The sequence below is a fragment of the Nannospalax galili genome, unplaced genomic scaffold (genome assembly GCF_000622305.1).
Source record: "Nannospalax galili isolate Female #2095 unplaced genomic scaffold, S.galili_v1.0 scaffold1050, whole genome shotgun sequence".
In the NCBI taxonomy this organism is placed as follows: Eukaryota; Metazoa; Chordata; class Mammalia; order Rodentia; family Spalacidae; genus Nannospalax; species Nannospalax galili.
The window spans coordinates 587,604-612,222 of record NW_008329037.1 but is presented as its reverse complement, the minus strand read 5'-3'; the positions used below and the strand labels follow the sequence as shown (position 1 = coordinate 612,222).

Here is a 24,619-nt window from a genome sequence, read left to right as displayed (position 1 = left end):
CAATCAACACCTTAATTTGCGTAATTTCAGTGCCTTGGAGCAAAGGCTGTCAGCAGGGGAAGGTATGGATGTCCGCAGGGGGGAGTAGGAATTGGTGGGTGGGGTTTGGTCTTCCTCTTGGTGCTGCTGGTGGTGATGGTGACAGTGAGGAGAGGCCTGGGCACTTGCTGAGGTGAGGCAGAGACTCTCAGCAAGTGCTTCAAGCTAGAGAGAAAGAAAGGGCCCACGGGACTGGCAGACCCCGGCTGAGAGCCCTAGTGATGCTCGCCGGCCTGCCTGCCCGCCACACGGCAGGAGCAGTCCGCGAATGGCCGCTAGGAGGCGCCACTGCGGGCTGGGCACCAGAGCCGCCCCAGGCGACCGATGCGGGGCGCCATCAAGGAGAAGCCCAGGGGCACCATGGAACGCTGCTGCAGGGCCCGAGCCCGTGGGCAGGGCCCCCGTCCCGCGGGGTCCTCGCGCGTCCGCACCCTCACTGTCCTCCTGCTGGTGCTGCTGCTGCTGCTGCTGCTCCTGCCTCGTCTGCCGGCAGGTGAGCCGCGTCCGCCCCTCCCCGACCGGCCCCGCCTGGGCGCCTCTGACCCCTTGTGACCTCCCTCAGGCTACTTGGCTGCAGGCGAAGCCCGGGGGGTGCTGTCAACGCCGGAAGTCCCCGGAGTCTCCTGTGCCCCCAGAGCCACCTGTCCCTCAGGCAGGCCTCGCCTCCCCAGGCAGGCCAGCACTTCGAAGAGCACAGCTGCACAGATGTCGACCCCAGGGACGTCTACCAAGTCCAGCAAAGTCCTCTGTGAGCACCCGCCGTCTGTTGGGCGGGGGGTGGGGGGTGGTCTTGAGTTGTCGCCCGCCGTCTGCTGGGCGGGGGTGGGGAGTGGTCTTGAGTTGTGGTCCCGGGGAGTGGAGTGGGGTGGGGGTAGAAAGACCAAGGGAGCAAGCCCCTGGGAGGAGTGGAGAGGGATGGGACCGTCCTTGTACAGATGTTTGGACTGTGGGCTTGGTCCCGCCTTGGCAGGGTCAGACTAGGGGTCTTGTACTCACAGGCCTTCCATGCTTTTGAGGTAGATAGAGAACCAGGAAAGCCAGAGCCAGGAGGGCAGAGGGGGTGCCCAGAGCTGGCATCTTTCAGGTGACTGTTGCTCAGCTGCATGCCGTCAGCAGGCCTGCCCTTGACCTGGTCCACTCTGGACCAGGGTCCCAGTCCAGAACCTTCCTCCTACACACACAGCTTTGTGAGCCTTCCTGTGATGTCTCCAGGGTACACCTGTATACCTTCATTTAAGCAGTGGTCTGTATCCAAGACCCATGTGGGAAACAGTTATTATCCCTGGATTTGGTGCATTTTCTTTAACCGCCTCAGAAAGTCTCCCAGAGGACCATGCAGTAGTGCATGTGCATGCTGGTTGTCTCTTAGCTGAATATCTTTTTGTTTGAGACAGGGTCTCACTATGTAGCCCTGGCTAGCTTTGAACTCACTATGTAGAACAGGCTGACCTCAAACTCACAGAGATCCACAGTGCTGGGATTAAAGGTGTATGCCACCACATCCAGCTCTGAATATCTTTAAATTTTTTTATTTTATGTGTGTGAGTGTACTGCCTGCATGCATGTAAGTGCACCATGTGGGCCCCTAGTGCCTGCAGAGATCAGAAGAGGGCATCAGATCCCCTGGAACTGGAGTTACAGATAGTTGTTAGCCACCCTGTGGGTGCTGGGAACCAAACGTGGGTCCTGTGGAAAAGCAGTAAGTGCTCTTAACCACTGAGCCATCTCTCCAGCCCCACCTCCCCCCACAGAATTCTTAAAAGGTATTCAGGGGCTGAAGCAATGGCTCAGCGATTAAGAGCACTTGTTGCTCTTTCAGGGGATCTGGGTTCAGTTCCCACAACCCATATGATGACTCACAACTGTCTGTAACTCCAGTCCCAGAGAATCTGATGCCCTCTCCTGGCCTTCTCAGGCACTAAGTTCACATGTGCAGGCAAACACACATACAATAAAAAGAAATCCTAAAAATGTTTCTTAAAACACTGTTGCGGTAGGCTGGGGAGATGGCTGAGTGGGTAAGAGCTCTTGCCACTCAAGCATGAGGACCTGAGTTCAAATCTCCAGAACATATATGAAAAGCCAGGCATAGTCCCATGTGCCTGTAACTCTGGCACTGCAGTGCTGTGGTTCTCTGTGGGGTGGGACAGAGACAGGAGGATTATTGGGCCTTGCTGGTTGCCAGGCTAGCTACAGATTTAGTGAAAGGCCCTGTCTCAAGGGAATAAAGTGGAGCGCAATGGAGCAGGATACCCCAAATCCTCCTCTGGTCTCTGCATGAGCACACGATTGCGCGCGCACACACACATGCGCGCGCGCGCACACACACACACACACACACACACACACACACACACACACACACACATTGTAGGTAAGGTAGATCGTGCACCAGGCCCTGAGTTCCATCCCAAGCACAATTAAATAAAAATAAATAAATAAATAAATAAATAAATAAATAAATAAATAAATAAGCAAGCAGCTGGGCATGCTCACTTTCTTAATTTCACAGTCTATTGATTTGTTAGGAAACACTTGTGTGGACCTACCCAGGAAGCTGGATATTGGCATCTTCTTAAAGTAGCTGCAGTTGGTGGCACTCTCACCTTCAGGAGTGAGCATTCTGGCTAGAATTCTCATGGACACTTGATATCACAGACACTTAGCTTTTGGCAGGAAGGTGTGTGATGTAGCTTAAGTCTGTATATTCCTGATCCCCCAAAGAGGCTGAGCGACTTCTGTGGCATTTGTAGCTTCCCTTCCCTCCTTGGGATATGCCTGTTCCCACACATGGCCTGCTTTATTGCTGGGTCATCTGTCTCTCTCTCCATGAATCGTAAGAGTGGATTCCCAGAGAACAGAGTGGGGTCCACCTTGGCTGAAGTGGAGGACACAGTGAAGGTTGAAGCAGATGGACATATGGACTAGTTTGTGAAGGGTCTGGCTGGAGCTGAGGGGTACACTAGGCTGATTATTGGGGTGCTCTAGAGCCCAAGCTGTGGGAACAGGGAGAGGGGTACCTGGGCAGTGCTGAGGCTCCTCTGCAGCTGGAGATGTCCACATATGAGTGCCATCATTCCATAGTGACAAACAAAAAAGGAGGAGCAGGGTGGACAGAGGTCAGTGCTGGACAGGCTGGTGGTAGGGGTAAGGGTGGGGACAGGGTCACAAGATGCAGCTGGGTAAGCCCACCCTCATCAAACTCCTTCCTTCCTCCTTAGCCTGCGGCTTCTCTCATGAGTCAGACCCTACCCTCAGGGATCCAGAGGCCATGACTCGGCGGTGGCCATGGATGGTCAGTGTGCAGGCTAATGGCACACACATCTGTGCTGGAACCCTTATTGCCTCCCAGTGGGTGCTGACTGTGGCCCACTGCCTGACCCAGTGAGTTGGGGCCCAAGAGGGGTGGGTGGAAAGGCATTTGGAGTGCTAGGGGCCCAGTCACCTTTCCAGATGACCTATTTATTGGTAGCAATTATGTCCTATGCAGAGCCCACAGACCTGGTCCCAGCCTTACCCTTACTCTGAGCAGGTGAGGGTTTTGTCTTATAGATTCCTTCCTGGGACTCAGCCTTTGGCATGTGCCCACCCTTTGCCCTTTGCCCTGCCTTTCAGACCTGTGCAGTCATTTCATAGATAGGGAACAGAGGCTCAGAGGCCTTCTCTCTATTGGAAGAGGAGGTCTTTCACTCCACCCCCTTTGCTCCCACTTACTCCTGTCAATCAATGGTTTCTGGCTCTGGGTATATTGATGTTCTAGGGCCCGAGAGTACCTGGCAGTCCATCTGTGTTGTCCTTAAGGACTGACCAGTGGAGACATATTCCATGTTGGCCTAAGGGACAACATAATGACTTCAGGGGCCAGGAATGGTGGCTTGAAATCCAGGCCATGGATAATTATACAGGCCCTCTGTTACCTGTCATGGTGCAACATAGTAAAAGCCCAGAGTCTCACTCGAGGAAACAGAGTTCAGATTCTGGCTCTACCACTTCCTAGCTGTGCGTCCCTCAGCAGGCCACAGGTCTTCTCTGAGTCTGTTTTCCTCCTCCGTAAAATGGAAAGGACCACGAAGTGTGTGTGCAGGGCTCTATCATAAGGAACAGGAGGAGGGGGTGTGGCCTGCCTGGAATTGCTCAGAGGGCCACAGTGGAGTGGGGGCTGAGGCAGGAGCCTAGAGCTGATGGCAGACCCCCTCATGGTTCCCCTAGGCAGCATGTTAACTATACAGTAAGGGTGGGGAGTCCATGGATTAACCAGACGGCGATAACTAGCTCCGACATGCCAGTGCTCGAGATCATCATAAACCGCAAGTATCAGCCCCGGCGGTACTGGTCCTGGGTTGGCCGGGCCAATGATATTTGCCTCCTCAAGCTCCAGCAAGGGCTCAAGTACAGCAAATATGTGTGGCCCATCTGTCTGCCTGGCCTGGAGTATGTGGTAGATGACAGCTCTCTCTGCACTGTGACAGGCTGGGGATATCCCAAGGTTAATGGTGAGTCAGAGACCCCTTCCCCCTCGGGTGCACAATGGGAGAGAGGATTTGGATGTGAGCCTCAGTGACCCAAGGATGGACCTTCATGGAGCATCTTCTTTAAGGGGCCAGGAACCTTCCTCTTGGTTCTTCATCTCTGAAGACCCTTTGAGGGTCTCAGCAGTGAACTGCTATGGTCACTTGGGCCCTCAGGGACCATTATTGCCTCAGAATCAAGCCAGCATATGTAAGCAGAACTTTCCTGAAGGCAGGAAGTTCTCAGAACAATACCTTGTCATTCATATATAACCCTAGAGTGAGTTCTTGTGTCTATAAAATGATCCCCAGAAGACCCCACTTGGAGGCCGTCTGTATCTGGAGGTTGGGGGTCACTCAAGGCCCTCCTCCCTTCAGTGGCCTTCATTCCCTTGTCATTGCAATGCAGAAGCAAAGGCCCTCAAGACAGGCATGTCCTCTCATGCTCATCCAAGGGGATCATTTTTCTGATGGTCTCTGGGAATGTCCAGCTTTAGGGAGCTATCAATGTGCGAGAAAGATGCCCTTCTCTCTGTCCTTAAGGAGCCAATTTATCCCCAAACAGCCCATTCTGTGGCCTATCTAGAAATGGTCAGAAGTTTCCTGTCTCCCAAGAGCTCAGACACAGTGGAGGTGGGATTGAGGATAGTGGTGGAGGGTGGATTTAGGAAGTTTGGTAGGGAAGAGGCCCCTAGGGATGGCTTTAAAAAGATGAGGGCTTTGCCCTTGCAGGCACTTGGGCAAGGACTAACAGAGCCAAGAGGTTGAGGTGGGATGTCCACTCTAGTGCCTCTGTATGAGGTTACCCTTGGGAGGTGCTGGCTAAAGGAGCTCAATGGCTGCTATGGGGCACACAAAAGAGACTGGAGGGTGGAGAGGTAAGGAAGGTAGAGAGAGAGCTGGTGAGGGCGTAGGTTGAGGAGCTGCAACCAATGGCTAACCCATGGGGACCTGTCCCACAGGCATGTGGCCACAGTTCCGGACCCTTCAGGAGAAGGAAGTCACCATCCTGAACAGCAAGAAGTGTGAGCAGTTCTATCACAGGTTCTCCAAAATCCCCTCTCTGGTTCGCATCATCAATTCTCAGATGATATGTGCCTCAGACGGCAACAGGGAGCAATTCTGCTATGTGAGCACCTCCAAGTCTTACTCATTTACCCCACAGACAAGAGGTGGAGGGCTGCCAGAGGCAGAGTTGAGGGCTATGGAGAGGAGAGGGGGGATGGAATAGATAAGTGGGGAAGGGGAGGGGAGAGGGCAGATGAAGACACAGGTTTGATGTGGAGATTGGAAAGAGAGATGGGAATTGGATAGAGATGATGGATGGAGGTGAGCGGCATAAGAAGGAAGGTAAGGTAGAAGGGGGAGTACTTTTTGAGGAGGGTACATTGGGACAGGGGCCTCTCTCAGCTATATTTACACTGGGGAGCTATGGTAAGGACCTGGTGGTCAACACCTAGGCTGGCTCCTTGATCTGGGTCATGTCCCCCCCTCAGACCTCGCTTGGCCTTCCTGAACCTTTTTACTTCCTCCCTCTTCACAGGAGATAACTGGTGAGCCCCTGGTCTGCTCTTCGCATGGCACATGGTACCTGGCGGGAATGATGAGCTGGGGTGCAGGCTGCAAGAAGAGTGAGGCCCCACTCATTTTCCTGCAAGTTTCATCCTACCAGCCTTGGATCTGGGATCAGCTCAGTGGGGAGCCCCTGGCCATCCCGGTCCCATCCAGGATCCTGCTCCTGGCTTTCCTTCTGCCCCTCAGCCTTCTGGTTGCACCGTGACACTGCTTGTGTCCCTGGTGCATCCCTGTACCAGGTCTCTTCTTCTCCTCCTCCTTCTGAATGCTGTTCTGTGGCCCTTACACAGCAGAAACTAGCAAAGATTAAACACTTCTTTTTCCTATGTTGTCTTCTTCCTGGGTCTGCTCTAGTAGGCAACTGGTATATCCATTGGGGGTGGGTAAGGGACTCTGGGTATTTATACTAAAAAGTGTAAAGCCTTTCAAAGTTTAGCGTGCTCCTAAGAAAGTGGAGGGGGTGTGAAGGGGCAATGGGGAGTCAGATGATGGCCTAGAATGTACTACCCAGGCTGAAGCTGAGGCTGCTGGGACTCCAGACGTGGACTGATTTGGGTTTTTTTTTTTTTTGCAAGCCTTGAGTGGGACTTGGGCTCTCATTGGTCTTGATTACCTTGTGGCTGGTGGCTGGAACGTACCAGTATATTGCTCCAAAGATCCATAGAATACTTTGACCTCCTAACTCTATCTTCTAACCTGGAGACTCAGGTGCACGAGTCCATAAAGGGTTAATGCAGACTTCAGGTCAGAGGTCTGGCAGACAACCTCCCCCCAGGCTTCCCTAGCTTCTGCTCTGCAGGAGCTGGAGTGGCCCATGTCTCTCTGAACTTCCACTGCCTTGTCCCATGGGGGTGGGGGTGGGGGTGGGGGTGAGGGTGGGGTTTGGCCTGTCTGGGGAGAATGACCTTTGCCAAGAAGCCCTGGACCCTGAGGGAAGATATCAGGCATCTAAATCCATGACAGGGCTTTCTGTGGTCTGTGTCCCCTCAGTGCTCTTCATCATGTGAGCCTGGCATGCTCCTAGAAGGATGATGATCCGGGTCCAGATCAGGAGCCAGATGACTCCTGTGAGTTCCCAGTATCAGGCTCAAACCATTGGAGGCCTATGGAGAGCATGGGTAGAGGGGAGGAGAGTTCAAGGTGGCCTTATTAGCTTCTCCCAAGACTGCCTGGTGGGATGGGGTAGCTGCAGCTGCCTTTCAGCCTCCAGGCTACTTTTGTTTGTTTTTGTCTCACCTCAATTCAGGCTGGGACAGGAGTCAGGGAGAGAACTTCAGGCTGGTCCAGTCCACTTATTATTATTAATTGCTGTGTCACCTTCCCTGGAATCCTTTGCAGACTGATAAAGTGTTGGGGGTGGGACAAGGGACAAGAGTCATCTCAAGAGGCAGTTTTATATCCAGGAACTGAGGAGGCACTCAGCTTTATTTACGGATCTCCACAGGCTGTTTTTCCAGCTGTCTTCTCCATCCACAACTCTGGTCTGAGAACCTGAGTCTGATGTTGGGATCCCCTCTGCGTTCCTTTTCCCTACAGAGTCAGGTCTCCCCCAACCCAGTGACATTTGAGTCCTTGTCTTCTGGGAAGAGATGCTTCTTTGAGTAGGGGACACGACAGATGTTGTATGCTGCTATATTAGCAGGTGGAAAGCTGACTGTGTCTCTTGCCCCTAGAGCCCCAACCATAGAAAAGACCACCACAACAGCCTGAGGTGCCCCTTGGCTTCTAAAGTATCTCTTGATTCCCTTGTGGAGGCCCAGGCCTGCTCCCTCGACCCACTGGCTTCAGTTCTCTGTATCTTGCAAGCCCCCGTCCCTGAGCTGGAAGCCTCTAGCCCCTGGGCCTCTCACCAGTCTCCCATCAGCTTCCCAGCAGCCCCAGCCCCATCACACTGTGATCTTGTTTTTAGAGTTTGTCATTTGCTGGGTCAGAGACTCTCCTGCTTCTGGGGCCCCACCTGCCAAGCTTTGGGGCAATCTCCTTGCCACTAGGGCTGCTGTCTGGCTATGTCAGAGAATCTCTCATTTTGTAAGTTCCCCCATTAGCCCCCTCTCCAAGTTCATGGGCTCACACTCAACCCATTCAGTCCTGACATCTGACACCTCCCATCCCTGATTCCTTCATAGCCACCTCTACCTCTGTAGAAAGAGTGAGACAGGAGAGAGGAGTTTAAGGCCACTCTGCATCTGCAGAGGGACAGTGGCCCGAGGAAAGTGCCTGTATGGATGATGTCAGAGTCCAGCCTGAGAAGCCCGGATACCTGGGAAGTCTTGTCAGTGCCGATTTGGGGCCATGAGGAAAGGGCCATGACCTTGGCATTGCCTCTGACCACAGCCTCTGTGGTCCATGTATGAACACGGAGTTCTGATGCCTGGATCCTGGGCTGAGCTTGGGCTTCAGGGCCTGCCCACCCCATGTGCCACCTCTTTCCTCATTTCTCTCCTTTCTTCTTCTTTGCTTCATTCTTCTCATCCTCTTCTACCTTGATGGCCACTGTGTCCACGCTCTCCTTCTTCTTCTTCTTCTTCTTCTTGTCCTCTGTGGATAAGGGGAAGAGGTCAACCACAGAGGTGAGACCAGCTCAGGGCCTGGTGACCTCAAGGGGCCAGACCCCCTCACCCTGCCCTTTCCATCTTTCTATCTTTCAAGTGTTTCTTTTTTATTTGATTTTTCTCTACGTGTGTGTCTGTATTGTGTCTGTGTATTTACACATGTGAGGGTGAATGTGGGCATGCGTCTAGAAGCCAGAGGTTGGCTGGTGTCTTCTACTGCTCTCCATCTTATTTTTTCAGTTTTTTAATTTTTAGAAAATATTTTATTTAGCCAGGCGTGGAGGCGCACGCCTGTAGTCCCAGCACTTGGGAGGCAGAGGCAGGCGGATCTCTGTGAGTTCAAGGCCAGCCTGGTCTACATAGTGAGTTCCAGGACAGCTGGGGCTACAGGGAGACCCTGTCTCAAAAAGACCAAAAAAAATTTTATTATTTTATGCGTATGAGTGTATTGCCTGCATGTATGTAAGTGCACCTGTGTGTGCAATGCCTGCAGAGGTTAGAAAAGGGCATTGTATTCCCTGGAACTGGAGTTACAGAAGATTATTAGCTGACATGTGGGTGTTGGGAACTGAACCAGAGTCCTCTTTGAGGGCAGCCAGTGCTCTTAACTGCTGAGCCATCTCTTCAGATTTATTTTTAATTATGTGGATGTGTGTGTCTGTATATGTGCATGTGAGTGCAGTACCTGCAGAGGCCAGAGGCATTGGATTCCTAGAAGATGGAGTTACAGGTAGCTGTGAGTCACCCAACTCTAGTGCTGGAATCAAACTGAGGTCTTCTGGAGGAGCAGTGAATACTGCTGAGCCATCTCTCCAGCCACCCATCTTATTTTATTTATTTATTTATTTTTTGAGACAAGGTCTCTTACTGAACACTGTAGCAAGATTAATGGGCCAGCAAATTCATGGATCCTTCTGTCCACCTCCCCAGTGCTAGGGTTGCAAGTGTGTTCCATCATGCCTGGCTTTTTTATGTGGGTGCTGGGGATACAAAAATGTCCTCATGTTTGGGCACCAAACATCTTATAGACTGAGCCATCTTCCCCTGCCCCTACAAGCTTTTTCTACTAGAAAATAAACTCCCATTTTAGTTTCCTGGCTCTGACCAGTTTCTGTGCTCGGGTCTCCTGAGATAGGGCCCTTTCCCCTCTCTGGACTGTGTACAGGTAGAGGGCAGGGACAGGGTGAACTGGGACAGTAGGACTGGGGAACTAGCCAGTCGCAGAGTCCAGTGCTGGCTAGGGTGGAACTGGAACTACTCACCTCCAGGGATTTCTGTGAGCTCATTAAGGGGAGGCACAGTCTCCAGCTTGTCCGTGTACATCTTGGCAGCCTTTCGCTGTAGGTACCGAGCCTCGATCTCTTTCCGTGTCCGTGGCACACGGCAGTTGAAGACACAGCACAGAATGATAACTGTAGGGATGTCAGAGCGGGTTTGGCTGGGGTAGGTCTCAGCCATCTTAGGAGTACCCAGACATCAGGTTTTCCCGTTTACTTAGGCATGTCGCTCATAAGATACTTTGGCCAGACTGGAGGCTTAACATCTACAAAATTCCTAGGTGACCTCCTGAGTGAAACTGACCTCATACACTTGTATATGACCTGTGCTTAGCATAATGCTTTACTGTCAAATTCTTAGTAACCTGAACATGAAGCCTGATATCTTCATTTGTACTGGACCCATAAATTATATTGCCAGTCCTGGTCTGAGGGTCTTTCTGATCACACTAAGTACCAGAGGAGGTTAAAGTAAAGGTTTGAGGTATGACTCTAGCCTTGGCTTCCCAGAGCCATCCTGTGCTTCTGACCCAGGTTCCTAGGTACTTCAGGACACCCTAGGATTCCTGCTCCATCTCCTGAGAGCAGAGCCAGAGCTGCCTCAGATACCTGAGGATGTAGTTGTGTTCTCAGCCTATCTGAGAACAAGCCTGGGTCCTCTAGCTGGAGAAGGAACCAGTGACAGGACACAGACCCTGTCCTGGAGCATTTGCCTTCAAAGGAGTTATTCTTGGAGTGGTTTTCCGGCCAAGGGCAGTTGCACCCACGCCAGTTGAGCCAGAACCTGGACCTGGCCTGTCTAGTGATGGGAAGGGCAGGTTGAAGCTGCCAGGACCTGGCTAGGCTGAGTTTATTTTTCTAGGTCCCCACAGTCTGACCACTGTGGCCCCAGCCCTAGGGGAGGGGATGAGGCTGATTCCTACTATAAATCAAATGACCAGACAGAACTTCCTGGCAGGCTACTGAAGGGCAGAAGGGCCCAGGCATGACAAGTCAGGGCTACTTTGGAGAAATGGATCAGACCTAGGTAGGATGGGGCCATCTTGTTTACTCAAGGCAAGGCCTCTTGAGTTAAATATTTTTTACTTGTCTCACCCAGATAGATATTCAGAGAAGCAGTGGATGGATGGATGGATGGAAGGATGGATGGCTGATGGATGAATGGATGCATGGATAAAATGGTCCAAAAGCCTCCACTGCTGGGAACAGGATTTGATTCCTGAACATTTGAATAGATTGGGGAGCCACCAGCATCCACGCATATGCCAGGGGACAAAGGCTTACTATATTAGGGCCCCAAATTGTGGTTCTGATCATACCTCTGCGGTTAGGCCTGAGTCAACAGTGGACTTTTCTTATCCAAAGAGCTCTACTCTGATCTTTCCCGGACCCCCACATGCTTGAGACCCAAGGCTGTCCTCCTTCTCCAACTCCACTGGCTTGAGCACCTTTCCTAGTCATCCCACTGGACATTCCTCAGGACCCTGCCTGCTCAGGTCCCATTCAGGTTGGTGCCATGTCCTGGGAGGCCGGGGCTTCAGAAAAAGCTGAACAGGCAGCTATTGGCAGTCAGAGCAGGGCTCACACTGCTGCTCTAAAGAAAATGAAAAACTAAGGGCTTTGAGTCAAGTTGCAAGGCCAGGCAAGGGCTTGGGATACCAGTCCAGGGGATGCAGGAGACTCCCAGAGGCTCTTCATCCAGCCCCATCTACTATCTCTGAGGGGTTCTTGGTATAATATTCCATGAAACAGCTGCCTGAGCCTAAGCATTCTGGGAAGCAGAGAAGCGATTTTCCCAGCCCCTGCTCTGAGCAGCTGTGAGATGGAAGGTAACCAGTGCTGACCTGCTGTTCAGGGGCCTTTGGTTCCAGCCTTTCCCCCTCTAGAAGACTAGGTTAGGGGTAGGGGATGCTCTGGGCACTTGATGTCCAAAATACCTCTTTGAGACAGACTCTGCAAATTTCTGATGTAGCTCCAGGCACCTCCACTATTTGGCTGGAGCAGAGTCTGGGCAATGCTGATAGGTTCCTGCCCCCTACCCTCTGGGATACCCCAAAGTTGCTCCCTTGGCTGCTCTTGGGCTTCTCGAGACAGTTCTTTCCAACCTTGCCTCTTGGTGCCAGGGGTCATCTCCCTCAGGATCCCTGGGCTCCAGCTGTGGAGACATCTCTCTATGGGGCCTTCACTAAGCTACCTGACTCTTTCTAGGCCTCAACTGGCAACACAGTCTTAGATCTGGGAGGAAGGGGGTGTTTTCTATCTGGAGGTCACATTAAGTGTGAAGAGAAGAACGTACAAATCAGATGTCATCCTAGGAGACCTCCACATCTGGATGGTTTCACTGTGACCACCCAGCACTCTGGGGATCTCCTGGGAAAGCTCCCACTAGAATTTAAATGTCATTTTAGCAGCCCGCCCCCTTCAGGGTGCATTTTGGCAATGGCCCACAGGTTTCTCTGAGACCTGACGTGGAGACTGGTTTCCTCTTAGCTTCTGGTCCCTCTGTCTGGAGTCTTTCCAGCTTGCTTCCCTCTGGTCTACAACTCAGAGGCTCCCTCCTCTGTGGGCCTTTGTAGGTGCAATCGCTTTCCTTTCCCTTTATTACCTACCCACTCTGCACTTGCTCTGTACTCTGGTACTCTCTCCTACCTGGCCTGCCTTTCATGTATCTTTCTGTTCCCTTAACTCCACATTGAGAGGGGCAGTGGAAGGGTGCACACCAAGCCCACTTGGCTGCCTTTTTGCAGGAATAGGACTCCAGACCCCAGGAGAGGAACAGGCCCCCTGCTTTGAAAGGAAGTGAGTGTGAGTCATTTCTGGAAAATGGCTTTTGAGGAGCCAGGGTTCCAGGCCTGGGAGCCACATCTGCTAGGTGTCTGGGGAGCCTCTGGTGGAGGGTGGCCTTGCTGGGGCCCCTGGGTGTGGACTTTTTAAACTGGCCAAACTACAAGAAAACCATCAGGAGGCCAGCCATATGGAAAGATGACATGTCCTCGATTCGGTGGAGTCCCCTGTAATTACCATAATTGCCATGTGGCTGCCTCCCTGGGTCCAGCAGAAATCTTTGGGTCACCACTGGCCCGTCAGTCTTCCACAGGGACTTTGTGAGGGTGAGGAGGTGCCAGAAACCACGGCGGGCCTCCTGTGGGTGCCTGGCCTACTTGTACTGCCCGGAATTGCTGCTATGAACTCAAGGGGTGGTGCTGAAGGGGCTGAGGGTTCTGGGGGCACTATGCTCCTCCTGTGGTGAGGTGGAGAGGGTAGGGAGTGGCTACTCACTGATGCACAGCACGAAGAGTGAAAAGATGCCCACCACGTGCCACAGGCGCATATCCCAGAACACCACCGTCTCCTTGGTCAGAGGGGGCGGCTTGGGCTTGGGCGGGGCGGTGCTGGGCTATGGGTCAGAAGAGAGAGGAGCATAAGTGAACCAGGCAGAGGCCAGAAGGTTGAGATGGGGTTAGCAACACTCAGCCCACGCATTTTAGAATCTCCCAGCCCCAACTGTTTCAGGCATTCACAACCAACATCCTAGACCTCAGAAAGTTCCAGATTTAGAGCAAAAGCAACGATCAATGTCACAGATCATGGCACCAGGGACTTGGATTGGAAGAGTAGTTGGCACTTGGGGAAATAAAGACCCAGAGGGGCAAATGTGGACAGCCTGACCCACCTAGGTCAGCACCCCTTGGGCAGCTCCTGCCTTTCAGTCCAGGGCCCCACATAGATGGGGTCTCAGGACCAAGGCCAGAGACAAAGATAAGGCCTGTTTCACTGGCCCCATTTGCTGCCCCTGTAGACTGGCTTTGCTCTAATCTCCCACCTCATCTCTCATCTCATCTACTGCTAGGCTACCTGGCCAGGACCTTCCTAACACAGGTGACCTCATACAGTCTCTTTCCTCACTGATAGCCACACCACCAAGAAGGCTAGGCCAGAGTCCTGGCAGGACAGGCCTAGAAAAATAGTAATGCAGCGCCACCAGGTGGCCAAATGTGTAACTGCAGTTGTAGCAACCCTGAGCCAAAGGGAGGGTGGGTTGGAGGGGGTGGGCGTGTGGCTTAGGGACATCATTATACCCTGGGTTTCTAGCAGGCTCAGCAATGCCCTGGGTCTAAGGGGAAATGGTCCTTCTCCAGGGCATGAAAGGGCTGTTATCTTGCCTTGAGTTTCTAGAGAATACGATCATACCCAGGGGAATGAGGGGCCATGTGTGGCCCCACCTTGGGTGTCTTGAAGGGACATACCAGTAATCTGGGTGTTTAGGAGATACAATCTTATTCTAGGTGGGGTTTTTGCAAGGGGGGTTGGGGGGAGTCTTTTGAGACAGAGTCTCCCTGTAGCCCCAGCTGGCCTGTAACTCACTATGTAGACTAGGCTGGCCTTGAACTCACAGAGATCTTCCTGCCTCTGCCTCCTGAGTGCTGGGATTAAAGACCCAGTGTGGCCTAGGTGGGTTTTTAAAGATTGATTTGTTTTTATTTTATGTGTGTAAGTGTTCTTCCTTCATGTATGCATGTATACCACGTACATGCCAGGTGTCCATGGAGGCCAGAAGAGAGTGTCATATCCCCTGGAGCTGGAGTTACAGACAGTTGTGAGCTGTCATATGAATGTTGGGAATGGAGCCCAGGGCTTCTACAAGTACAGCAAATGGCTATTAACCACTGAGCCATCTCTCTGTGTTTTTTTGTTTGTTTTTATTATATTTAAATTTAAAACTTTTTTGGAGCTAGTATCTCGTAGCCAAGTTGGCCTCTGACTCCCTGTGTAACTGAGGATGACCTTCAACTTTTCATCTTCCTGCTCCTATCCCTTGAGTGCTGGGATTACAGGTATGTGCCGCCTCACCTGATTTATGCGGTGCTGGAGATCGAACCCAGGGCTTTGTGTGTACTGGACAAGCACTCTGCCACCCGAGCTACGTTCTCAGCCTGCCCTGGGTATTTTGAGGGGACATGAGTGTCTAAGGGACATGGCTATGCCCTGTAGAATGTGTGCAAGACCTGTTCTGACCAGAAAAGGATATGATCTTGTCTCTGTCAGCAAGTTTGGCTGAGGGGCAAAAGTGTATGTGTGTGTGTGGGGGGGGTGTTCAGAGGGAGTCATCGTATAATACGTTGTCCCCTGAATGACCCATCAAAGACAGGCTTGAAGAATCCCTTGGGCTGCTTGGGAAAGGCCACTTGTTACTCAAACCCTCTCCTGCCCTGACAATCATACATGATCCATAAACATGGATGGGCACCTATTGAGAACCAAATACTTCCTTGCCTAAAAACTGCCACCTATGGGGTCAAGTGGCATTCAGAGGGGATCATCAGCCTATGATAGGCAAACCAGAGATGCTGAGCCCTGGATTGGTGCATGACTCCTAGCTCTTTTCTCTGGACCTCAGTTTCGCTCCCTGTATTTGGAGTGGAGTAGTTTTAGGAGTCTCTGGAAGCTCTTTACCCAACCTGATGACAAAACTGGCAAAAACATGCCACTTATCAGCATCATCCCCTGGATGTATCAGAAAACCCTTTGGAGGCAGGCACATGGCATGTGGATATGGGTAGAGGGTATATTTGTAGCTGGAGCACAGGCTCATGAACAGTGTGTTGGTTGGGCTCGGTGCATGACTAGAAGACCTTGAGGGTTAGAATAAGGTTCCTGGAATCTGAGCCAAGGCAGCTAAGCATACTCTTGTACACACTCTTGCCCCAGCCTTGATGTGGGTAGAGCTGGGCCTTATCTCTCAAGCCTGGCTCTAGGGTGGAGGGGAACAGGAACCAGCCAGACATCTCCTTGGTGGGCCCTGCTAGGGGTGAGAATTCTATAGTTTGGGAGTCCTGCCTCCTTCAGAGCCATAGCCTAGAGGAAAGGGATACCGCAGTGTTTGGGCCGGAGGTGACATGGATTCCAGCCCTGTCCATCTTTCTAGTGCTTCTCTGGGAAGACTAGGCCTTGTTGGCCTATAGGCAGATGAACTCCAAATGAAATTTCCTTTGCTGAGCCAGAAGATGGATTCCTAGGAGTGGGAAAACCCTTGCCTCAAAGCTGACTTGACCATTTCCCTAGCCTTATGGACTACTCCCAGGCCAGTTCAGTTTCTGCACAGGGGCCTCAGAGCAATTGGTGAGAGGCTTAAATATGCTCCATGGGGCTCAAGCCAGCCTGGCTTCCCTTACAGAGCACTGGAACTGACACTTGACTCCATCAGTCTCTTGAACACACTCCTTCCTGGTCAGTAGCAGAAAGGACACACTACCCAGGAGTACAGAGCTATGTCCCCATATCCTCCTCAGACCCTCCAGTTCAAGGATATGGTCCCCTCAGAACTCTCTGAGTGTGGCTGTCCCTTGGCAGCTGCCCCTCAGGCCTCCATTTTGCCCTATCTGCCAAGGCTCCACTCTCAACTTCTCCCTGGCCTTGGCTCTTGAAACTTCTCTATCCTGCCTTCAGCTCCAGAAGGCAGGAGGTCCCAGGGACATGTAGCAGAGAACCAGAGCAGTTGCAAGTGGACCCAGACAGGCTCTGGCCAGCTTGGCCCACCCATCTTCACCTGCTGGTTACTGGGCTCTCTCCTCCTACTCTCCCACTCTGTGTCCTCATTTATTCTTCTAAACCTGAACAAGTCACCATGCTTCTACTCAGAAACCTTCCAGAACTCCGGATATCACTAGAACCCAGTTGGATCCCCCCATTCCCTGAGTCCTGCATTAGGCAGGGGCTCTGGAGAATCTGTGCAGACAGAGGTCAGGTCCTCCAGCATACTTAAGTTCAGGTCCAAATCTCCCTCATTTCACTAGAGGTCAAGGAAGGCAAGGGCTAAGCATGCTCCCATACCCCAGGAGAACAAAGACTGGGTAACAGGACTGTGCCCCTCATTACACAGGGCAAGGCTGTGCCCCACCCTCCAACAGACTGAGAATCCTTGAGGTCAGGGTGGGTCTCCACCACCAGTCAGAGGTTGTGTCCTGCCACCAGACCAGGGACCCTAAGAGTCAAAGAGCAAGGGGCTGTGTCACCCCGTGAGGTCATGCATCCCAAGACAAGAAGAAAGGCTATGGCCAGTCCCCCTCCCCTCTCCGCGGCCCCCTGCCTGGACGGCGCCAGCACCCAGTGCCCTCCGCCATGCGGAGCCTCACCTCCACCAGCTGCGCTGCGACCCGGGCCAGGCAAGCCCCCAGCACGGCGCCGCCCAGAGCCCAGAGCCGCCCCACGCCTCGCCGCCATCCAGCCATGTCCGCCCAGCGCCGCGGGCCTGGCTGCGGGTCGCGGGGGCCGAGGGGTTGATGAACAGGGCTGCCAGGTGATGGCTCCTGGCCACGGGCGACTGGTGATGGTGGTGGCGGCGGCGGCGGTGAGTTCTGGTCACCAGCGTTTGAGCCCGCATCATTTATTCATCGTGGGTGTCAGGTTCCTGGGGCGCCACCTGCGCCATCTCTGCTGGGGTGCTGGTGGGGGTGGTGGGGTTGGGGTGGGAGTAGGGGTGGGAGGCCCCCTCTGGGCGATCCGACTTCAGACCTCCCAAGGACACCAAAGCAGGGAGAGCAGGGAGGGAGAAAGGGACAGATTGAGACTGGTCCTTAACAGATTTTCCCCCCTCCCTTCCCTACTCAGGCCTCAGTTTCTCTACTTGGAATTAGGGGAGGAGCTGGAATGGGCTGATCTAGAGGCCCTTCCCATTTGACGTCCTGAGTTTAGAAAAAAAAAAAAATTGTATTGGACTTGGGTTGGGGGGAGGAGGCAGACCGGGCATGTTGCCATGGTGACAGTCGCTGAGGGATGTCCTAGGCTTTCTGGGCTGGCTTCCTGCCCAGAGGCAGCTCTGGTCACCCTGGACACCAGAGCTGAAGAAGGGGAATGGAGAACCCCGGATGGCATAGTTAGAGCCGGCCAGATGTTGGTACTGTGGAAGGTTCCAGCAGGAGCCAGTATCTTCTGCATCACAGGACAACATGGAAGGGCTACAGGGCCATTTTCCGACCTTCCGTTTCTGCTATAGCCTGTCACTGCAGTTGGCCCCACACAGACCTGTGGGCCTGACCCTGGTGGTGAACTTTGAGTTTCTGAGCAGCTCTGGAGACCTGAGGGAGAGCTGAGGCCTTAGTGGAGAGTGGGGCAGGTGGAGCTGGGAGACTCCTTGGTCCATCCATCTCCCTCCCCTTCTCTCCCTCCCTCCCTCTTCCATCATCTGCCTACTGAGTGCTGGGAGAAAAAGCCCAGCAACTTCTGTCATGAAGGGCACCAGTGGAGTCCAACCCAGGCTGTGTGTGTGTGGAGACCCTTCAGCAAGGCCCTCAAACTGGACCTCTGAGGCTCTGGTCTTGACAAGGATTGAGGTGGGCCTCAGCAGGGAGTAGAGGGCCAGCTGCCCCTCAGGGTCTGCTGAGGACAAGGCAGGCAGGAAAACTGTAGTTGCTGGAAAAGGACAAGCGGCCCAGGCCCAGGAGGCCCATTAAGGACACACTCAATAGTGGATGGCAAAGTCTGGGAGTTATCTCATTCAAAGCAAGCAAGCCAAAAAATAAATGAAACAACCCAAACCCACAAAACAACAACAAAAACCCAAATACTCACCCCACCCCATGCATCTAAACTCAAGGCATTAGCAGAGACTCTGTCTCTGACTTGTTTGAGTCTTAGCCACTGTCAGGCTAAGAAAACCACATTGATACCCAGAGGGAGTCACTCTCAGGACATGGGGTCAGGGAGGCAGGACTAGGCTGGGATTAAGTAAAGCTGACTGTGGCACTGTATAGACCATTGCTCCTCTTTGCCTCTTTTTCCTGACCTGTGGAACAAGGAGGCAATGCCCACCACAAGGCTGATGGTGGGGAGTGGGGAGGGCATAGGGACGTTGGCTCTGAGAGCTGGCCCTTTCTAGCATAATGACAGCCCACTGCTGCTCCCACGGCTCCTGCTTGCTATTCAGTCCAGGGGAGGGGTGCTACTGTTTAAAGTTTATCATCTTTTCTGTCTAAGAAGTAGGGCAAGCCAGAATTGTAGCCCTATTAGAGCGCTTGCCTGGCATGTGCGAAGGCCTGGTTCAATTACTGGCTCTGAAAAAATAAACAAACATAAAATAAATCAAGGAAGGAAGAAAGAAGCAGGCCAACCTGGTGAAGAAACCTGAAGGAACTACAATCCACATGTGCACTATTGTTTTATCCTGAAAGGGCACCACTCCTTGTGAGTTCTATCTCTCTGCAAGGGTCTATCACTGCCCCCATCCCTCTCTAGTGTTTGGAGACAGGGTGTTTGCTATGCAGCCCAGGTTGACCTCAGACTCACAATCCTCCTCTGTAGGATCTTAAACAGAGCTGATGGCTCCATATCCTTTGAAACCAAGTCTTTTGATCCAACAAAGCTCCCTAGATACCTCCTCTCATGATATACGTACACACACACACACACACACACACACACACACACACACGGAAAGAGAGAAAAAAATACTATACATTCAGGCTTCAAAATCCAATTGGCTTAGTACAGCAGGATGTCCCAAAAATCTTGGTGTAATTTTATAGTTGAATAACCTGAGAAGTGAAAATTTATGACTTTACAAGAAATACCACTTGATGATTGGGTCTCAGTGGCACACACTTATAATCCAGCACTCAGTAGCTAGAGGCAGGAGGATCACTGCAAGTTCAAGGCCAACCTGGTCTACACAGTGACTTCTGGGCCAGCTAGCTCGACATAGCAAGACAAAAGAAATTGTATTTGAGGGGCTGGGCATGGTGCTGCATGCCTTTAATCCCAGCACTCAGGCAGAGGCAGGGGGATCTTTGTGAGGTCGAGGCCAACCTGTTTTACATGGTGAGTTCCAGGCCAGCTGGGGCTACAGGGAGACTCTGTCACAAAAAGACCAAAAAAAAAAGAAATAGTTTTTGAAAACTTATTTAAATTTCTTTTTTGGCCCTCTGAAAATGGCAAAAGTTGAAAAGGGTGGGCTGAAGAGATGGTTCAGCAGTTAAGAGCACTGGCTGCTCTTGCAGCAATTCCCAGTACCCACATGGCAGCTAACAACCATCTATAACTCCAGTTCCAGGGGATCTGATGCCCTCTTCTGACCTCTGTGGGTACTGCATGACTCTGGTACATTTAACCTTCACGCAGGCAATACACTCATACACATAAAATAATACATTGTTTTAAAGTTGAAAGGGGTTATTCAAAATTGACAAAATATAATTAGCACAAAAATTTAACTACTTTTTAAAAGTTTTTTATTTTTTAAATATTTTACTTATTATTTTATTTGTATGAGTGTATTTCCTGTATGTGTGTAAGTGTACCCATGTTGTGCAGTGCCCATAGAGGTCAGAAGATAGTGTCAGATTCCCCTGGAACTGGAGTTACAGATGGTTGTAACTTTCAAATAATGTTTCTTGTAAATTTGTAGCTTTATGTTTCATAATATCTGAAACATATCTCAGCACTTGGGAGGTAGAGACAGGAGGATCAGGAGTTCAAATCCAGCCTAACTACAAAAGATCTCAAAAAACAAACAACAATCACAAAAGCTTAATCTACACTACATATTCTGGGACATGATCAAACTGACTGCTGTAAACCATCAGGCAGATTACTTACCATCTCTGAACACCAACCCTTACCTGTAAAATAGGTGTGATGACAGCAGGTAGTGCCTGCATGTGATAAGCCATTGTAATGTTTGTCTTTATAGATTGTCATTGTTCAAGGCTGTATGTACATAGTACACTGAATAAAAACAGAGCAATATCTTATTCGGTCAATACTCTGTTGTTAGATCAGGGGTTTCCAATTCTCCAAGAAGTGAAACTTACATTTTGGATTGATAGTTGGCCTTTGCTGTGACTTTGGTTTCCCCTGTTTTCTTTTGTCTTTGTTTTTTGTTTGTTTTGGTTTTTTTGTTTGTTTTTTGTTTTTTGGTTTTTTTTGGTCTTTTTGAGACAGGGTCTCCCTGTAGCCCCAGCTGTCCTGGAACTTGCTATGTAGACCAGGCTGGCCTCGAACTCACAGAGATCCGCCTGCCTCTGCCTCCCAAGTGCTGGGATTAAAGGTCTGCGTCACCATGCCCAGCTGGGTTTCCCCTGTTTTCTTATGTTTTATTCTTTTGTTTGTTGGTTGGTTGGTTTGAGACAGGGTCTCCCTATAGTCTCAGCTGGTCTGTACCTATGTAGATCATCCCAGGCTGGCCCAGATCTCACAGCAATCTGCCTGCCTCTGCTACACCACCACTCCTGGCTGTTTTGTTAAGATTTATTTACAGGGCTGGAGAGATGGCTCAGCAGTTAAGAACACTGGCTACTCTTGCAGAAGACTCGGGTTCAATTCCCAGCACCCACATGTCAGCTAAGGACCATGTGTAACTCCAGTTCCAGGGGCTCTCATGCATGGTATGGGTGCACTTACATCCATTCAGGCAATACGCTCATATACATAAAATAAAAGTAAAAATAAAAAATGTAATTACTATGGTGCTGAAGAGATAGCTCAGGGGTTAAGAGCACTTACTGTTCTTCCAGAGGACCCAGGTTCAGTTCCCAGCACCCACAAGGTGGCTAACACCCATCCTTAACTCCAGTTCAGGGAGAACCAACACCCTCTTCTGGACTCCTCAGGTATTTCACACATGTGGTTCACTTATGTACATGCAGGCAAAACACTCATACACATAAAATAAAAATAAAATAAAATAAATATTTATGTATTGTGTGTGCCTTGTTAGTGTGCATGATACGTGTGTAGGGGATAGTGTGTGCCACAGCACATGTGTGGAGGTCAGAAGACAACTTTGTAGAGTAGTTTCTCTCCTTTCACCTTTACGTGGGTTCCCAGGATTGAACTCTAGTTGCCAGGCTTATACAGCAAGAAAGTGCCTTTACTAGCTGATCCATCATGTCAGCCCTGCTCTGCTTTCTTGTGAAGGATAAATCCCAGAGAGGAGTTGTGCTTGGCCTCAGGTCACAGGAACTGCAGCCTCTGACTCAGTCTTCTGCCTCTGATCCAGGGCTCTGCCCAGTCTTTAGTAGTATTGCTACTTTGTACCAAGCCTGTTGACATCCCCATGTTCCTCCCCCTACCTCAGCTGGGTCCGTCAAGACTAGGGTAGGGGGTCTCTGGCTCCCGGGAAAACAGCACCCCCTCCTTGCATGGAGGCATGAGTATTGGCGTGCTCAATACAACTTGTTCCTCCTGCACTATTTTTAGGTCTTGTGGGTTTCCTGAAGGGAGCTAGTCTAATCTCCTGGGCCTCTGGGCTGGAAGCTATGGGCAGAGACGTGAGTAGTGGCCAGGAGACCCCATGTTACTTCTCTCCTGGAGCCCGAGATGATGGAACTCTAGGCTTAGCTTTGGAGAAGCTGAGGAGTAGTGAATAGGAACATCCCCCATCCCCAGTCACAGAGCAAGGCTGGGATCCTGGCCATCATGGACTTAGCCTGAGGTGGGGGTGGGAGTTAGATAGCCTGGCTTTAGTGACACAGCAGCCAGGGTATGCTGGGTGCTGGCTGTCTCTGAACTTGCTGGCCCTAGGCCCAGCCTAGAATAGCTCAAGTGCATGAACTTGTGTTTGTGTACCAAGACAATGGTGTGCATGGGAGTACATTGCATTTTGTCTGCCCCTCTGTGTCCTTGTAGATGGATGCATAAGTGCCCATGAACAGGGCTGACACTGTGGAGCTGTGAAGCACAGCAGTGGAGGTCACATCTGGCCCAGGTGAGTGCACAGACTGCCACATTCCTCCCTTGTGGAACTGCATGTATGTGCAGGGCATGTGCATATCTGTGGGGAACTGAGGCAGGAGCACTGCACTGCCAGGGACCGAGGCTGGCGAATCCGGTGGAGATTGTCCTTTGGGCACTGCCAGGGGTGCCGAGGCCCTGTCTAGTCCCCAGCCAAGGACTAACTGGAAGATCTTGCCTCATTTGGCAGATAATAAAGCAGGGAATGGCAATACCTGTGAGGTAGCTCAGTGGGCAGGGAAGACTGATTCCCAGCAGAGCTCAATCCTTGTCGATGAGACTGAACAGCTGTCACATCTGGGAAGAAGGCTGATACAGCCCCTCCCTTCCTGTTGGAGTGCCGGCAGTACTGCTTCCTTTCAGATACATGTACACATGAAGAAACTGAGGCCCAGAGAGGGAAAGGGCTGACTGTCCAGCTCATGACCCTGCCCTGCCTTCCAGAAGGGAACAGGCAGTGGGCTAGGGCAGAGTAGTAAGCCTCTAGGACATTAAGATCCCTCAGGTAGCAGGAAGCACAGGGGGAGGTAATCTAGAAAGCACTGGAGTGATAGTTCTGGCAAGTGCTTGCCTTATAAATATGAGGACCTGAGTTCCACCCCCAGAACCCAAGTGAAAAAGCTGGGTGTGGTGGTGCACACTTGTAATCCCATCCCCAGGGAAGTAGAGACAGGCAGATGAGCTCTCTCACTAGTCAGTCTAGCTTACTCAATTAGCTCCAGGCCAATGAGAGACACTGTGTCAGAAAAGAAATATAAAAGTAGTCAGCACCTGAGGAAAGATAGCCAAGGCTATCTTAACTCTAGACTTCTCATGGATGCAAATACATATGTATACACATGCACTTGGATACATACACACAAATCTCACACACACACACACACACACACACACACACACACACACACACACACACACACCTGTAATGAATGTATCTACCTAAAAAGAAAAAGGCTGGAAAGAGGTAGCTAGAGATAGGACAGGTCTTGGCCAGGTGGGAAGGGAAGTGGCTGGGGAAGGGCTTTTGAGGATGGAGACCCAAGAGCAGAGTAATGTTGGGCTGGGGTGGGGGACACACAGGCAGTGTCACCCAAGGCAGGGGCTCAAGGCAGCCAACCCTCCAAGCCTGGCACTATAGGGCAGCTTGGCAGAACTTGAGCCCTCACCAAATGACAACCTAAGGGATCCAGGGCTACTGAGGTTGGCAGAACCCAGCAACAGAGTTATGCCTTCTTGGAAGTCTCTCTTCCTCCTAGCAGGGTAGATGGAGGCTGAGTCTTGGGTAGGGGGCAGGTGGACCATCCTTACTCTCTTTTACAGCTGTCTCTACACTAGGCTTCTTCCCCATTTTCTCAGGCTTGGAAAGGTTAGATGCTCAGTGAGGATGGGCAGCTCCCAGAGCCTGGATGCCACCGGAAGTTCTGGGTGACTGGTTTGCTGGCCAAAAGGGGAGCAGGACAGCAAGCCTCTTTGTTACAGGTTTGAACCAAGGCCCCTCCTCCATCTAGGAGGTCTGTCTGGAACTAGGCCTGTTCCAGTCTTTCCAGGGTCGAAGGCCTTGGCACAGGAAACTGGCCAGCCTCAGGCTGTACTCCAGTGGGGGCAGGGAGCCTTCTTCAAGGTCAAATAACCACTACCGAAGGACACCCAGTCCAGGGGTTGCGGGGTCGTCACAACTGACCGCTCTAAGCAGCAAGTTTCCGGAATCCAACCTACGGCGCCTTCTGAGCTGACCTCGGTGATTCAGAGGGGGTCAGCAAGGTTCCAGAGCTGCACCCAGGGGCAGAGTCGGTGGGCAAGGAAACCGAGGTGGCCTCCCAGACTGCCCGCTGTCCTTGGAGCCTGGAAGGGGAAGTGAGGGGGGCCACAGGCAGCCAGGGTGCAATCTCTGGTACACGGAGAGCAGGGAGGCACCCCAACCTGCGCTTCAGGGTGGCTTCTG

At 51.7% G+C, this 24,619-nt stretch overlaps 2 protein-coding genes across 2 annotated transcripts; one reads left to right on the top strand and one right to left on the bottom strand.

Moving 5' to 3' along the window:
* Positions 1 to 363: 363 nt before the first annotated feature.
* Positions 364 to 6,791, top strand: Prss50 (serine protease 50). Its single transcript, XM_008830865.1, has 6 exons — positions 364 to 532; positions 602 to 787; positions 3,261 to 3,423; positions 4,249 to 4,532; positions 5,510 to 5,676; positions 6,091 to 6,791. Exons 1-6 carry the CDS (start codon positions 364 to 366, stop codon positions 6,325 to 6,327), a joined length of 1,206 nt encoding a protein of 401 aa, XP_008829087.1. The 3' UTR covers positions 6,328 to 6,791.
* A 722-nt stretch (positions 6,792 to 7,513) lies between these two features.
* Tmie (transmembrane inner ear) lies at positions 7,514 to 17,640 on the bottom strand. Its single transcript, XM_008830536.2, has 4 exons — positions 17,085 to 17,640; positions 13,231 to 13,348; positions 9,937 to 10,086; positions 7,514 to 8,660 (listed from the first exon to the last, which is right to left on the bottom strand). Exons 1-4 carry the CDS (start codon positions 17,178 to 17,180, stop codon positions 8,554 to 8,556), a joined length of 471 nt encoding a protein of 156 aa, XP_008828758.1. The 5' UTR covers positions 17,181 to 17,640; the 3' UTR covers positions 7,514 to 8,553.
* Between the last annotated feature and the right edge of the window lie 6,979 nt (positions 17,641 to 24,619).